This window comes from Erpetoichthys calabaricus, chromosome 10 (genome assembly GCF_900747795.2).
Source record: "Erpetoichthys calabaricus chromosome 10, fErpCal1.3, whole genome shotgun sequence".
NCBI lineage: Eukaryota > Metazoa > Chordata > Cladistia > Polypteriformes > Polypteridae > Erpetoichthys > Erpetoichthys calabaricus.
Genome location: NC_041403.2, coordinates 134,146,213 through 134,162,562, shown reverse-complemented (window position 1 = coordinate 134,162,562; position 16,350 = coordinate 134,146,213). Strand labels below are relative to the sequence as shown.

Here is a 16,350-nt window from a genome sequence, read left to right as displayed (position 1 = left end):
AGATGGCTTATTCATGACTGCCAGTTAAATTCTCCCAAGGTGAACAAACAAATGAGAATAATCATTTTGCTGGTTCACCATGAATTAGAAAAGCTTTGTGCTCATAAAAGTGCTATAAAATGATGACAGTTTTTCATATTCATTTGTTGCTGAGCTGCTGATTAACATTTTTCATTACTTTTAGCTGAGAACAGTACTGCCACATTATTGATTACAAACCACGAGGGTAAACAGGAGAGAAGGATGCTGTGTGTGTGGTTATGTTTGATATCTGGTGTATTAAGTGTTGCATGATGGTTAATAAAATCTAATTTTATAATAAATTAAATTTAAGTAAATTAAAGATTGAATGAAAAAACCTTTGGGCTACAATTATTAAACACATTTAATTTAAACACATTCATTTATAAATATCCTTGGCTTTACTCATTTGTTGTATTGCTTAATAATGTGTTTCTTCTGACATGATGGTACACCCTGGGTGATTCTGAATCACTGAATGATATATACATATGATTATTAGAACCCACAGAACCAAAATGCCATTGGGAAAGTAACAGAGAAGTAATGTGGCTTTACTGGATTTTCAAGCAATGCAATCAATTCAAATGCTTTTGTTGTCTGCTTCTCTCCAGACAATGCAGGAAGTATCAGAGACTCAAGATACAAAGGTACAAGAAAGTTGAGAACATCTCTGAGCTTGCTTTGGGGATGGTGTGCTTTGCATGGGTGACTCATTAAACACATGTCTGAATGGGTGACAAGTCTTGGGTGTAGCCAAAGCATTTTGGGATCAGGAGGATGAATTTTAAAAGTTGTTTAGCTAGTCTCATGGAGCTTTGGGAGAGTCTAGGTTTGCCTGTTTTGAAGCAAATCAAACTGAAAGGTTTCAAGTGCCTGCAACTCATTCTACTCATTCAATCCTGAATGGCACAATGGGGAGGTGTAGTGGCTAAGACACTGAACTGGAAAGCACAGAAGCTACCAGCTCAGAAGCTAACTGCTAATTACTTTCTGACCCTGAGTAATTCATGTAATCTGCCTGAACTCCATTTGTGTAAAAAATATCTCTCTATTATATAAAAAAATCTTTCGACACGACTTGACTTTTTAGGAGACAAGACTTTTTGGAAAAGATTTTTTCAAGTCCCGCGAGACGAGAATATTGCCATGAAATTCTTTCAAGTCACACCCTCCTATCAACCATTTTCTAATAAGACCACGGTACTCTCACATCTCAGTCTTCTAAAATGCTTTTGTCAGACACACTTCCTGCACTCTCAGCTCTTATAAGTTTTATCGTTTTCCTCACTTTAAGTTCCCAATTAAAGAAGACGTATTATGTCTAAATCTTATTGAAGAATTTCATCACGAAGGGTTATCAACAGAAAAAATGAGTACACAGGCAATCCTAGCACCTAGGAATGAGGAAGTCAAACGAATTTACCCCAAAAATCTCAATCGGTAACACGGTAAAATGGTTAAATGAGTATCATCAGACTATGCTGGAACAGTTGGTGGTGATGGTGTGGAAGATTAAAACAACAACTTACAATATCACAAAGAATATCTCCAACCATTAACACCGTCCAGTCTTCCACCGCACAAATTACTGTAGAAAGAAGGATGTATCCAAGAAAGTAATGTAGATAGATAGATAGATAGATAGATAGATAGATAGATAGATAGATAGATAGATAGATAGATAGATAGATAGATAGATAGATAGATAGATAGATAGATAGATAGATAGATAGATAGATAGATATTTTATTAATCCCCAAGGGGAAATTCACATACTCCAGCAGCAGCATACTGATAAAAACAATATTAATTAAAGAGTGATAAAAACACAGTGCAAGTTTAAAAGTGCAAGGTGGAGAGTGTAGTACATCTGAGATGTAGTACATCTTCAGGGGATAACATTAGACAACAAAGGAGATCTTGATATGCCATTTTGCATTCAAAATTTAACAGTTTCCTGTTAGAATAGCTTTTGCAAAGACAATTAACAAATCTCAGAGCCAAACATTCGAAAAAGTAATTTAATTTAATAGAGAGAAAGAAATGAAATTCAGTCACGGGCAGTTATATGGCATGTTGATGCAAAGTGTTCTTCAAATGAAAATATTAAAATATGTTTAAATTGTACATTTGCATCCCCATACGCGAGCAGCAGGACTGCAAGGAGGCTAGTGTGTAGTGCTGGCCCAGGGGTAAGCAATTGAAATGTATCCTAATCTTGAATCCTTTGATAAACGCATCAGACAAAAATGTAACAATGATCTCCATTACTTTTTCCAAAATTAAGTTTTATCCTAATTTCTACATCATCTGCTCACAACCACTCACCTTAACTGTTAGAGTACAGTAGTCTAGTTGATATACTGAAGAGAAGATAGATAGATAGATAGATAGATAGATAGATAGATAGATAGATAGATAGATAGATAGATAGATAGATAGATAGATAGATAGATAGATAGATAGATAGATAGATAGATAGATACTTTATTAATCCCAATGGAAGAATCAGAGTATGGTGAGTTTTGGAAAGCCCACTTATTAAAGTCAAGGGAATACTAAATTGCGTCAGGTCAGCTCATGCATTGTAGCTTTGGATAGATACAGTAGGTACATGCATACTGTACATACATACATACAGTACATACATACTTACTTACTTGTTTATTTTATTGATCCCAAGGGTAGTTTTCAGAATATAGGTGTTCTTGTACTTGAAAAATTTTAATTCATGTTTGCATTGCTATGAGCCACACATTCCCAGGCTTAAGACAGGCTTAGTACACAGAATTATATGTGAACAATAATTTAAAACGCATTTAAATAAGTAACTGAATAATGTAGTGATGCCTAACTTCCCATTGCTACTGATTAGCTAATCAGGAGTCATCATGGCAAATGATCAAAATAGCACTCTACATGCTCACAAATCCAAAGACAATATTTGCAACTCTTATTCCTAACAGCTGGTAATCATTGTGAGCTCAGCTTTTATCTGCGTGTTTCTGTGTTACTGATGCATTTACCAGAAAGGCTGCTTATCACTGGAAAAAGCAAATTCAGTGCTGGGTGTTGTGTAACCATTTAAATGGTTATATGTGTGTCTCCTGCATTATCAATACATATTTTCAGTGTTAGGAGAAAGGACTGCAATCACTGTAACACCTTACACAAATAAGGTAGTATAGCCTAGCAGTGAAGACCTGGGGCCTCATGTATAAACAGTGCGTACGCACAAAAATGTTGCGTACTCCTGCTTTCACGCTCAAATTGCGATATATAATACATAAACTTGCCGTAAAGCCACACACATTTCCACGGTAGCTCAAACCCTGGCGTACACAAGTTCTCCACTCGGTTTTGCAAACTGGCGGCAACCAGAGTCAAAGCAGTGCTTTTGTTCCAGTGTGGTTTCCCTTTCTTTTTTAGATCCACATCCCTGACGCAGCTTTATCATATACACTGAAATTAACCGAACATTATTTATTAGTTTACACTGATTGTAATTAACTTCTAACAATATAATGGTCCATGGAATAGCCAAACTAATCCAAAAACAATAGCTGCTTTAGCGTTGTTACTGTCGCTGCACCTTCTTCTTCTTTTAGCTGCTCCAGTTAGCGGTTGCCACAGCGGATCATCTTTTTCCATATTACTCTCACTGCACCACTAGGAATATTTATGTCACTGTATCTGAGTGTGGAATCACACATCTACAGCAGCTGATCAGAAAGAGAATTATCAGTATACAGCCTCAAGCACACGCTGCCTCAGCCATGTTGCCTATTTGAACTGCTCTCATACGGCTAATGCTTCAGAGTCTTTTCTGTATGGACCTCGTGGTTCAGAAACAGTTTCATCTCAAGAACTATAAATGCCATTATTCAGTCCATCAAATGCTCCTTGTAGAACTGTTTGTACTTATAAGTACAATTACCTCACTGTAAACTTGCGATACAGTTATAATATTGCACAACCTGAGCCACTTTATAAAGTGCGTATTTACATATGATAACAATATTATTTTTAAGATGAAATGCAGAAAAATATGTTTATTATATTATACAGATAAAACTTTAACTTCATTTAAATAAACTATATTGTTAATAATTAAACATGTGAGGACACGGTGCTAGCGCTCCATTCACGGATTGTTCCTGCCTCGCGCTGTATTCTTGCTGGGGCTGGTGTGAAACTGGAAGTATAGATGGATAGAATAATTAAACATGTACTATGAAGATATTTCGATGTTCCTTAAAAGTTTTGAAGAATCTGCGTTCTCAGCTTACAGATGGCTTAACATCTATTACAGAGCTGATTGTGTGGCAATTGGATATTTGGAGAAAGAACAGGAAGGACAGGAATTGGGGGTTAGTATGTTTGAAAGAGACAGTACTGCTGCAATTAATTATTTCATTGAAGGTCGTGCATGGCACAGCAAGCATTTTGCGAGGGTGGGGAGGTTGGGGCAGGAACAATCTCTGAACAGGGCGCCAGCTCATCACTTTCACTGCGCAACCGTGTTTCCATGTTTAATAACGTGCTTTAACTCCTATCATCATGAAAATGATATCAAGTATACATCTCAGTATTTTAATTATTCAGAGAGTTGTAATATCACGAATGTAATGGATTCTATATCCAGTCAGAGGAAGAGAATTCACACACATAGAGCACATAGAAGAACAAATACAAAACAAAGCATTTAACATACTACTTTAGTTACAATGGGATTTGAGAAGCTAGTAAATTAAATAATTTTAAGATGAAGTTTAGTATGTTCTACTTTAATGACAAAATAAATTACATGATTAATGTGGAAATTTCGAGATTAAAGTTGACATTTAGAGCTTTGTTCTCCACTGTGTTCCTATTTTTTTTTCTTTTCTCTGTACCCTAATAAGCTTTCATATGACATTCAGACGGTGGGCTAAGACTCGCCTTTTCACGGCGACTTTGATGTCTGACAACTTTTTTGTTTTGAGCACTGTGCGACTTTGTGAACTTCAGCTTTCAAGTTTCTCCGACACTCTATGTTACTCAATCAACTTCCTTTTGTTTAAAACACTGTTTAAACCAACAAATAGTATGTTTTTCCTTGCCTCCACTTGATATTCGCTGAAATTCTTTTATTTCCCCCCGTGCTTTTGCCATTGCCTTTTTACAGAACGCTGATCTTAAGGGCTATTTATATTGATTTGCATATTTAAGGAGGCATAATTCTAGAAGGAGTTTGGTAGTGGCAGCAGGCGCATGCACGTGCGTTACTTTTCATGCTGACTGGGATTTATGGAGCGGAAGAACGTGGAAGTTGGCGAACGCACAGATTTATGGATTTTTTTGTGTGTACGAACATTTCCGCTTTTCTCCCTACGCCATGTTTTAGTGTGAATTCTACGCACGGTGTTATGCATGAGGCCCCTGGTCTGTAAGCCACAAGGATGTCAGTTCATTCTTTAACATTAACTCATTAATGACCCTGAGCAAGTCATTTAACCTGTCTGTAGAAAAAGGGTTGTTTGTTACAACCCCCGGTTTCTACTTTTTGGTAATATATCCATAATATGTGCACTGCCTAGCATGTCAAGGGTTCTATACCCACCTACTGTCAGGTTGAAAAACTAAATATGCCATTCCCTGCAAAAGGAATAGGATGGGATCAAAACATCTTAAGCTCATATAATGCATATGGCTCCGAAATGTAACACTTTAAGCCACATTTGAGCAGTGCAAGCTCTTTATTCATGATGATCAAAAATTATTTCATAAAATTGAATTGCAGTGAAAACTAGTATTTTGCTTCATAAATAAATTATGATAGAAGTTGTGTTTCACTTCCATTCACACAAAAAGAAAATCATTTATGAGTAGTGCCGTTTGGAAATGTCATGCACTAATTCTTCATGCATCTGCCTGTCATTTAGTATTTAAATAAAGATAACCAGTGAAATAACAATCACCAGAAGTGGGCTAGATTAGGGAAATTGCTAGATAATGGCATGGGGGAAGGTGATTTACACTGGCAACTTTCTGTGTGGTGAAAGCACAGTAATGTGCTCTATAAAGAAAATTTATTATTATTATTATTATTATTATTATTATGTGAATGATAGGCCTAAGTAGAATTGATTTTACCAACATGGTACAAATTACATGGCTTTCTCGGCAGGAGAAAAGGACACAGATAAACATGGGAGTGTGAATGAGGCTTTAGGGAGCAGTATTCCCTGTTTCTACTGAAAAAATACAAAACTTTAAAACTTCAAAAAAGTCTTTATTGAGCCTTTTGTTTTGCAATTACAATATCACCTGCAAATAGAGTTTTAGTGTCAGTTTCACAAAACCTGCCTGTTTCTGTCATTACTACTCTTTATCTAACAGTTTAAATGTAAATATGAAGAATAGTCCTAATGAGCAATATTAATATTTGAAAATTTCAGTGAAATACTGTTTACACTTTGGATTTTGGGATGGTATAATCTTAAATTAACAACTGCTATACTCTCATATTCTTACACAAAATACATATCAGCACTTTGTACAGTTACATCGAGAGACTGCCTCTGTTTATCAAATTGTAGCATACAAAATATTTGGTGGAAAAAAAAGCTTTTGTCTTCAAGAAGATAGAACAGTTGTATTTTAGAAATTCCTTTGCTCAAGTTTTCAAAAAATGGAGCTCATGCAGATTATGTCTTTCTCAATGTCAGTGACTGAGTTGGCGACCTAGTTGTTTAATGTTCAGTCCCTACACTACAATGTCTACTGCAATTGCTTGATTGACTGATTGATTTGACTTTGGCTAGCCGACATCTGTCAAGTTATGTTATGTTTCCTTTTCAATTGTATTATACTTGGAAAAATGTTACAAAAATATCCTATAAAATAAAGATGCTCTGAAAATATTGATTGATTAAATAAAAATGAAAGCAAAAATATTTTCCTATGTGTGGAGTTTTAGTACTTTGTGAGAAATACCACAGCACACCTTTATCACTGATTCCATATGCCATGTGTTTCTTTTTACTTTTCCAACAGGACCAAGTTGACAGTCCACAGGTAGGAACAATTCAAACAGATTTAGTGCTTGTGGCTTGAAATGGACATGCGCTCTATCTAGCCTGCCATTTCATATTCACCTCTCTGGTGGTGGAATAGGTTAATACTGCCTCTTCATACTTCTGCTCATCACTTTCAATGCGGGACCTCTTTCATTCTGTCCACACTGGTGTGAGATTTCTAAAGAGTTTCTCTTGAGATTTTGTGTGTAAACTTTTCTGGGGTCTGTGTTCAGTGTAGTCATGCCTATAATGACAATGATGGGTGTGCTGCACAAGTGGTTTTTAGAGATTTTTGGGGGAAACAGGGCATGATGTGCATTTACTGAGAGTACCAGTCATAAATTTGGGTACACTTTAACAGTTTTCCTCCAAGGAATGTTAAGTAACTACATCATTATTGCATGTGTGAGAAGATAACTCCTAAGTTAGCAGCGTAGCATCATCAGACACCTTTTTGCAACAACAATGGAATTGCTCATCATCAGGTTTAGATCTTTGGTGCGGAATGATCTAAAGTGCTACTATAATGATAAAGGGTGGAAACCTATATTTTGTGGAGAAATCAAATTGTAGATGAAATTTCTTTAAACAATCATGAACAGTTTGAAGAAGGTAATCTTAATTTTGCTTTCACTAGCCAATATACAGCTGTGCTCTACTGACAAGTGATCCAGCACCATCAAAAACCCCCGGTGGTGTTTGCAGCTTGCATCAGTATTCCCGTTTACATCATATGTTGTGATTGAAGTTTCTGACAAGTTTTTTTAAATGACAAATGGTGTATGTTTATTGGTGTTGACGTTCCTTACCTCCAGTACAGGTTGATCTTTGGAGAAAATCTTGCATTAACATGCTTTGGGGAAAGAGTAATACCATGTTTTTAGTTAATAATATTTATTTCTTTTCCTTGGGTCATAGGATGTTTCTCTATTACACTACTGAAGAACAAATCTGTATTTATGCATGCCTCTATGTACAGATATTCAGTGTGCTCAGTTCTGTGTGTTTCCCACTGTTACAGCAGTCACAGCCTTAGGATGGAATTGTTGCTCACTTCAGAGTTTTAGTCTATTTTTATATACTTTTTTATTCTTCCCAGGTTGAGGTACAGATCCCGTCTATTTTGAGCCAGCCTGTAGAATCTAAAACCCCGGAAGCAAAACCAGCAGAAGAGACAAAGCCTGCAAAGTCAACATTCGTGTCCTTCTTCAAACAGCTGGTGAGTTACTGTCAGATACTTCATTGTCATTAAGGTCCTGTTGTCCTTTTCAAATCAGACGTACAAACTCTTCCCTGTGAATGAAATGGTAAAAAACATCTTACTGTACTGTGAATAAACCAAGAGGAGCACTGGGAATAATTTAAAACTAAAACCGCAGTCCAAAGAAAATGAACCTCCATGGCTTGATGTCTTTGTTAGTTCTCTGTGTCCTCTTTAGGAGACCAGGAGGCATTGTCCTAGTCAACAGAAACAGGATTTCTTTTTTAATCCATCAGTTGAATTTTAATACAATATAAAAATATTACATATTTGATATGTTTGGAGTTATCATTTATTTCAGAAATGCCTTAAACAAAAAAAAAAGAAAACAATTTCAAAAGAATGCATCTGACTAAGATTTCTGAGTATTTATTCCTAGTAACTTCATCACTGATTTGGCCACTGCTGCTATCTGGAGACTTGTAAGGCCTGTAAACAGAAAGGAAAGGTATCTAAAAAGAGTTGCGGCAAAAAAACAAAAGGGATTATCCCCTTTTATTATAGAAGGTGTAGGTGGAAAGTCTGGAATGATGCATGAGCACGCCACCAGTGATAATTTTCCAACAAGTCAAATGGAGGAGTCATTTCCATCCAATCATACTGGTAAAATGAACCTGGAGGACCAGGTCTGGATCATTTATCTTTATCCATGTTGGCGAATTCCAGATTGGGAGGGAACAGAAACATATGTTACTCTACCAGTATTTGCTACAAACTCATGAATGTGTCTCCCTTAATTTAGTTTTCTCAAAGTTCACCGGAATGGCCCTGTTTACAACATAGTTCAGCCCTAGATTGATTGTATGCAGGTTTTGCCATTCCATGATTTACCTAGGGGTCACCAGTTACAGCCAATGAATGAGGAGTTCTTGATATTTTTTTTAATATATTAGACTGTCAAAGAGGAAGAGCCAGTTGCAAATTCTTTGCAAGCAAATGAGAAAGATTCACCCGTGACCGTAAGTGTGTTTTCCTGATAATGCAGAGGTGTTGGTTCCCACCTTCATTTTATTACAGTGGAATTTCAAGAATCTGTCACTGGTGCTATTAATATAAACCTTCCTTTAATTTCTCTTGGTTTCTGGGTCCAGTGGCTGGGACTTTCAGGTGCTTTCTTAGCTTTGGTTTTCTTAGCTTCTCTTATGTAACTTTACGCTTGTACTGAAAAGATGGCAAGAATTCTTCAGAAAGCTCTGCTATGAGCCAAAGGCTGATATATACTGTACATGTATTATAACTTCTGCAATGTGGTGTGTATGCAGTTTTTCTAGTATGTAGCTGTTTGAAGCAAATAGACACAAAGAAAGCTGAATGGCGCAAACTCTACTGACAAACATCAGATGTCTTTATAAGAAAGTGCTACATATTTCCAAAACATGAATGATACAGGGAGTTAAACAAGAACGCAAAGTGAGCAGATGAAATTAGCAAGGGCAGCATAGGTATTGGAATTTGGAAAAAGAAGGGGAAAAATTTCTGCGTAAGATAACAAATAGCAGAAAACAACAAACACAAGATAAGGAAAATGTCAGCGAAATTGGAAATATCCTACATATAAAATAAGATAGAGAGGGATATTAAAAGAAGACAGAGGGAGTTCTAGAGGCAACTGTTAAATGCAGAAAATGATACGGGCATCTTGAAATAGTGGGGGAGATTGAAGGAACATTGGTGAAAATACAAAAATTGTAAATTAAGTAACATGAAGGCAGGAAAAATCACCTGGATCCTCATGGTTACAGACCAAAATGTCAAAAGCACAGGGTAGTGAGGAAGAACTGACTGCTGGAATTGATGAAACTGGTGTAGAATGAAGAAAAGATCCCAGATGATGGAAGTATAAGTGAATTGGTCCATTTGTTTCAAAACAAAGCAGATGTGGTAACTATCGTGGGGTAAACTTAATGGCAGACAGATTAAGAGAACACATAAGAATAGGTGATAAACAGCATGGATTAAAAGACATTGAATTATAAATGTGATATTTTTTTGTGTGACAACCACAGGTGAAGAGTTTAGATGAAAGGAAAATCTGTATTATGTATTTGCACATCTGGAAAAGGCATATGACAGAGTCCAAAGGGATGTGGTGTTTTGGGGTCTAAGAAGAGGAAAGCTCTGAAAATTTATAAAGGCTGGTAAAGGTCTATTTAGCATTTATAAGGGCAGTGATGATGTATGGAGGCAGGTCATTTAAGAAAGAGAGGAAGGAGAAGAAGAGAAACTTGAAAGAACTGCAGTGAGAATCCTGAAGTGGTCACAGTTTTTATGCATCTCTCTGAAGGAGAGATTGGTTAATAAAGAGGTTAAAAGGGTGGGTAAATGTGGTAAAAACCAGCGAGAAAATTAGAGAAGCTAGATTTAGATGGTGAGGGCAGAGGGTTGGAGAAATAACAGAGAGTTAACTGAGAGAATCTGGAGAAGGCCTGTAACAGGTAGAAAATGATGAGGAGGGGCAGAGGCTCAGATGACAGGGAGATGTGTGGGGAGAGATACGAGGGAGAGAGGGATGAGGAAGTGGGAAGTATAGGAGAGGCAAAGATAGAGGAGATTCATCAAAGCAGCCAACCACTAACAGAGGGACAGTGTTAGAGAAGAAGAAGAAAAATGAGCTAAACATACCTGAAAGATGTTTTGATCAATCATCTTTAGCGAATCAATTTCTGCAATCAGTGTCCTCAGTAATGGTGGAAAATAGGAGTAATCGCAACTCAGGTACACATCAACTATACATGCCAGCAGAGCCATGGAGGCAGTAGAATTTGAAGTTAACCCAACCAATATAGTTAGCCTGTGTAGGCCCACAAGTTTGTTCAAGATGCAAATGAGAGAGAATTACATTACTACATCTCAGCTTGACTGGCTAAATCAGACAGTATGAAAGAACAAAAGGGTCAACTCTCTACTGTAGGTAAAGCAGGCAGAGAACACACAAAAGAGACAGCTCTAAAATTGTGCTCAGGCAGAACAAAAAGGCTAAATACCATGAAGAATGTGAAGAATAATGAAAATTATCAGGCCAGGCTGGTCAAGCATACTGAAAAACAAGAGAAGGAGCACCTCAAAATCATTCTTTAAGCATGCCGTGAAGGTCAAATAACGTGAAAAGTTTTCCAGTCGTATGGCAAACTGACTAATGTGATAGAGTATAATGAGGAAAAGAAGATGGAATTACCTCCCAAATGAACCTTAAGCAGACCAAATAGTTTAAACTCCATGAAGTATCAGAGAAAGCGCCTACAAGTGAACATCAGTCAGCATAATGGCAATAAATAGTAGAAAGAACATCTCCAAGTCACACCTCAAGCATTGCAGACAGGTAAACTAAAGAGAATCAGTTAAAGGAGCAGCCTTGTTGGAGACAGTAGAAATTAGAAGAGAAAAGCTCTGTAGCTGCACACACAGTGCTGTAAAAGTGTATACACACCCAGAATAGAAAGGAGGGGTAAGAAAGACAGGTGTTTGAGTTCTTTTGGTGCAAAGGACAAGGGTGGAAGTGGTTTTAACTTCTCTTTAAATCATGCTGCAGACCTTAGATCCCAAAAATAAAAGTGAAGCAAAAGAAATGCCTGCTCCACTGTCTACTGTAAAAGAAGAGGACAAGTCTCTGCAAGAAATGAAGAAGAAGAATGGCAGAAAAGAGGACGTACTTGAGGCTCCCTCACCGACTGAAGAAGTCATGAAGGAAACACCAAAAAGACTAGAGAAGAGACCCTCGATTGGAGGCTTCTTCAAAGGCCTGGTATGTGCCTTCAAAAGCAAAAATTATATGATATGCAATACATGGCAATATTACAAAAACTGTGTGATATGTGCGGTATGGCTGAGTTTGAAACAAAATGTCAGGAGGTGGTGAATCTAATCAATATTTTTCTGAACTTATAACTTTCTGAAGTTATATCAACATTAGGGAGAAGGAGGGCTGTGAACTGAACACACACATGCACACCTCCACACTCACTCACATCAGGCACGTTTAGCACCACTAGTCAACCTTAAATATACATAATAATTACAAAGGAACTGAAAATCCAGGGAAGAACACACTTAGATGGCGGAGACTGGAAAAACACAGGCAATGTTTGTAATATTTGAATTCAGGGCTCTGGAGGTGTGAGACTGAAATTGGCCTAAATTAACTGAAAATATGAAATATAAAATAACTGATTGCATATGTATTTCAGTCCCTTTAATATAACACACCTAAATTGTCACTTGGTCCAACCAGTTGGTTTTAGAAGTTACAGAAGTAGTTTAATTGAGATAATCTGTCTGGGATCTCAGATGATTGTGGTATAAATGCACCTTACCTGGAAGATCCAACTTGTGACAAGTCAGTATGGTCGCCTAACCTACACAATGAAGACAAAAAAATATTCTAAGCAACTCTGTGAAAAGAACACGTCAGAGGATGGAGACATGAAAACATTCAACTCAGCAAATATCCTTTAGAGTCCAGTTAAAACAGTCATTAAGACATGAAAAGAGTATGGTGTAGCTTTGAATCTGCCTAGAGCAGGTGGTCCACAAAAACTGAGTGATCTTGCAAGAACAAGACTTAGTGACAGGGGCCACCAAGAGACTTATAAGAGCTCTGAAGGAGCAACAAGCTACAGTGAGAAACATTGTCTGTGTGCTTCACTAGTCACAGCTTTATGGAAGAGTGGCAAAGAGAAAGCCGCTGTTAAATATAACTACACATGACTTCTCAGAGTTTACCAGAAGACACATGGGAGACCAAAGTCAGCTGTGATCGGGTGAAATCAAAATTGAGCTTTTTGGCAATTAAACTAAACACCATGTAGGAACACTGCACATTATCAAAGACACACACTGTGAATCATGGTGGAGGAAGCATCGTGCTGTTGGGGATGCTCCTCTGCAGCAGACCTTGGAAGGCTTGTGGGGATGGAGGATTAAATGAATACAGCAAAACACTGGGAAGAAAAACTGATGGAGTTTGCAAAAAAAACTGCCCCTTGGGAGAAGGTTTGTTTTCCAGAAAGACAACAACCCCAAGCACAAAGCGTCAAAACAATGTTAATGTCCTGGAGTGGTCGAGTCAGAGTGCAAATCTCAATCCAATTGAGAATGTGTGGATGGAATTGAAAAAGACTGTTCACTCATGATCCCCGTGCAACCTGACAGTTACGCAGATAGCTGAGAGAGACCTGTGTAAAAAAACTCAGGCTTGCTATGGCCATCAAAGGTGCATCCAGCATATACTGATATGAAGGGGGGAATCCTTACACACTCAATTATTTTGCATTTAATATGTGAAAATTCATTTAGACCTCTTGGCAGACTCCTGTTTTCACTTTGACATTAAACAGTCTTTTTCTGTTGATCAATGTCAAAAAAGCCGGATTAATTTCATTGTGATTCAATGTTGCTTGACCATAAAATGTGAAAGTTCAATGAGGTGAACACTTTTTTCAGACACTGTATATGTCTTATATTTTACATTGTTTTAGCAGCAATGACACTGTGGGAACATAAAGGGACTGAAATATTGGTACATGCCAATAATGAAACGCTAAATATCATGGGGAAAATAATGTAATGTCCACGTGTTTCAAAGGGCTACACTAAACTTTAAATTTGGAAGCACAAATTAAATCAGATGTATGTGACGTGAATCACTGTTCCTTGCTTAAACCAAATTTAGATTTGCTGGGTGCTAGAATTAATGACACAGTCTAAGGGTTACTCTGAAATGATTGGAATCTCCATTCAATGTTGCATGCTTATCTTTGCCATGAAGAAAGCCCACAGGTAGAACATGTTGACTTTACACAGACAGTGTGCAAACCTCACAGCTCCAGGCATTTCACTTTGATTTGCAGCTCCATCAAGGTCTGTGCTGACTGTTCATTTCCTTCCTGTAATCTCACAACATTCACACATCTCATTGATGCAAATATTAGGTTAACTAGGTCAGGCTGGTGTGGATGTGTGTGTCCTGAAATGGACTGGCATCCTGGCCAAAATCTCCTTTTGCCTCACTTCTAATGCTGTCCAGATTGGTCCCAGTTCATCATAACATTCCAATGGATAAAGCAAGTTGGGAATTGCATACTATTAATCATAGAATGAATTAGCCTTTCAGTTCTTTAAGTGGGGTATAATCTTGGGAAATTATAACTAATAATATCACTGTCAGTTTTGCGAATGAAACAGCAATTTAAATGATATTTTCTGTTCACAGGGATCAAAAAGGATGTCTGATGCTGAGGTGCAGACAGATCCCGTCTCTATTCTCCCTTTGGAGAAGGCAAAATAAGGAGAAATTATTAAAATATGTTAAAAATCAGAAAGCGGAATCATCTTTGAAATGACTGACTTTTTCATCTCCTTCTCAAAAATGCTGATGATGTATGAGACATCTGTGGAACTAATAACAGGGGGCTAGGGTATGTGATTCATGGAGAAATGAGTGGGGAGCGGAGAGCTGATGCCTTTCATTTTTTTCAGCTTAACTGTAAATCAGTCTGGTGGAGTCACGAGATGGCACATGATCATGTGAGATATTGGGGGAAAAGATGAAAGATTTGAAATGACCTGGTAATCTGTTAATGCCTGACACTGATTTTTGCTTATGTAACATTTGTTCAGATAGTTATTTCAAATGTTCACAGATTTGGTTTATTTGTCATGAATATAAAATACACTAATCTTGTTATTAAAACCTTTGTAATATACAAATATATCTTTATTGCGCAGATCTTGGTTAATTTTTTAGATTCAGAAATGTAACAGACTTTGAATGAAATATGTCTCTTGAGTCATTGTAATAAAAGGAAAATACTGGGTCAGCTTGCTGCCATTGTTGTGTGTCTCTGTGGACTGGGGAGTCCTTTAACATTATTGTACAGTCAACTTTATTTGGCTGATGAGCTTCAGTTTGTCTGCATTAGGGGAGAATAATCAGCCTTTTGTCATTGAATATTTACCAGTCACTTTACACAGGATCTTTCAAGTAAGGCTGACAACTGATAACCTAAAACAGCTGAACTGTGAGAATTGTGATCCATCATATATGCAGAACTGACAGGACTGGAGACACTCCACATCACAATCCCAGCAGTATTGAGTCAAAGAAAGAGGAATGGGCAACACTAAAGAAGAAAATTCACAATTATCTGGACAGTTCAATAGGTATGGGAACTGGAGCCTCTGAAGAAACTTCACATTAATACAGGAGAAAAGTGCAAATTCACAAAGCATTCAGACAATCATGGAGTAAAGCTTCACCCTGGTGATATGAAATAGCATTGGCAGAAATGAACGCATCAGACTCGGTTTATTTCAAAATTGTGCATATTACCGTTGATGACTCATTTTGCCACAATCCAAAAGCTGGATTCATTTTGTCCAGTCAATGGGTAGTGTTTACAGTGGCATAGCTCGAGTTCACGCCACTCGGGGCGGGCGAGGCTTCAATTTGCCGCCCTCCTACGTATCTGAATATGTTAACCTATTTAAATAGAAAATTAAAATGACGTATGGAGAAAAATTAAGATACATTTTGCATATATTTATTTATATATAGAGAAATAACAATATTTTTTCACATATAATTATTTATAAGCATCAACAAGACAAGAATATAGTACAGACGCATTGATAAGTCGTGTTCTGATTATTAGTTTAATATAATTACGCTGCGAAAACCAGAACCGGTATAGTGTACAAGCGATAGGTGGGGATGAGCAAGAACGCATTCGGATTGTTAACGAAACGAAATTATACATTGGGAATTAGTTGTTTATCTTCCTTGAAATTTTTATTGGTGTAATGTTTATTTTTGTTATTGCCTCATAAATATCAACTGCCGTGTCTGATGCCGTCACAGAAGGACCGTCTGAAAATGATTTTTGAAGCATTTGTGGATGAAAATCAGAGAATTTTACTTTTTTCATTCATGAGTGATATTTTTCCGAACCCTGCTGCTTACACGTGAAGCGTTCTGAGCCTTTTGGCCAATAATGCTGTCCCCCAAAA

At 37.2% G+C, this 16,350-nt stretch overlaps 1 protein-coding gene across 4 annotated transcripts in view; it reads left to right on the top strand.

Moving 5' to 3' along the window:
- The window catches only part of bcas1 (brain enriched myelin associated protein 1), a 106,530-nt gene extending 91,369 nt beyond the window's left edge, over positions 1 to 15,161 (top strand). Inside the window, exons 10-15 of one of the 4 annotated variants that reach the window (XM_028811918.2) lie at positions 636 to 671; positions 7,063 to 7,083; positions 8,185 to 8,304; positions 9,240 to 9,305; positions 11,876 to 12,088; positions 14,555 to 15,161. In XM_028811918.2, coding sequence (XP_028667751.1) covers positions 636 to 671; positions 7,063 to 7,083; positions 8,185 to 8,304; positions 9,240 to 9,305; positions 11,876 to 12,088; positions 14,555 to 14,629 — 531 coding nt within the window. In that variant the 3' untranslated portion in view covers positions 14,630 to 15,161. The remainder of the gene's footprint in view (positions 1 to 635; positions 672 to 7,062; positions 7,084 to 8,184; positions 8,305 to 9,239; positions 9,306 to 11,875; positions 12,089 to 14,554) is intronic. The other 3 variants (XM_051933106.1, XM_051933107.1, XM_028811920.2) reach the window with 3 other exon arrangements.
- Positions 15,162 to 16,350: the final 1,189 nt, after the last annotated feature.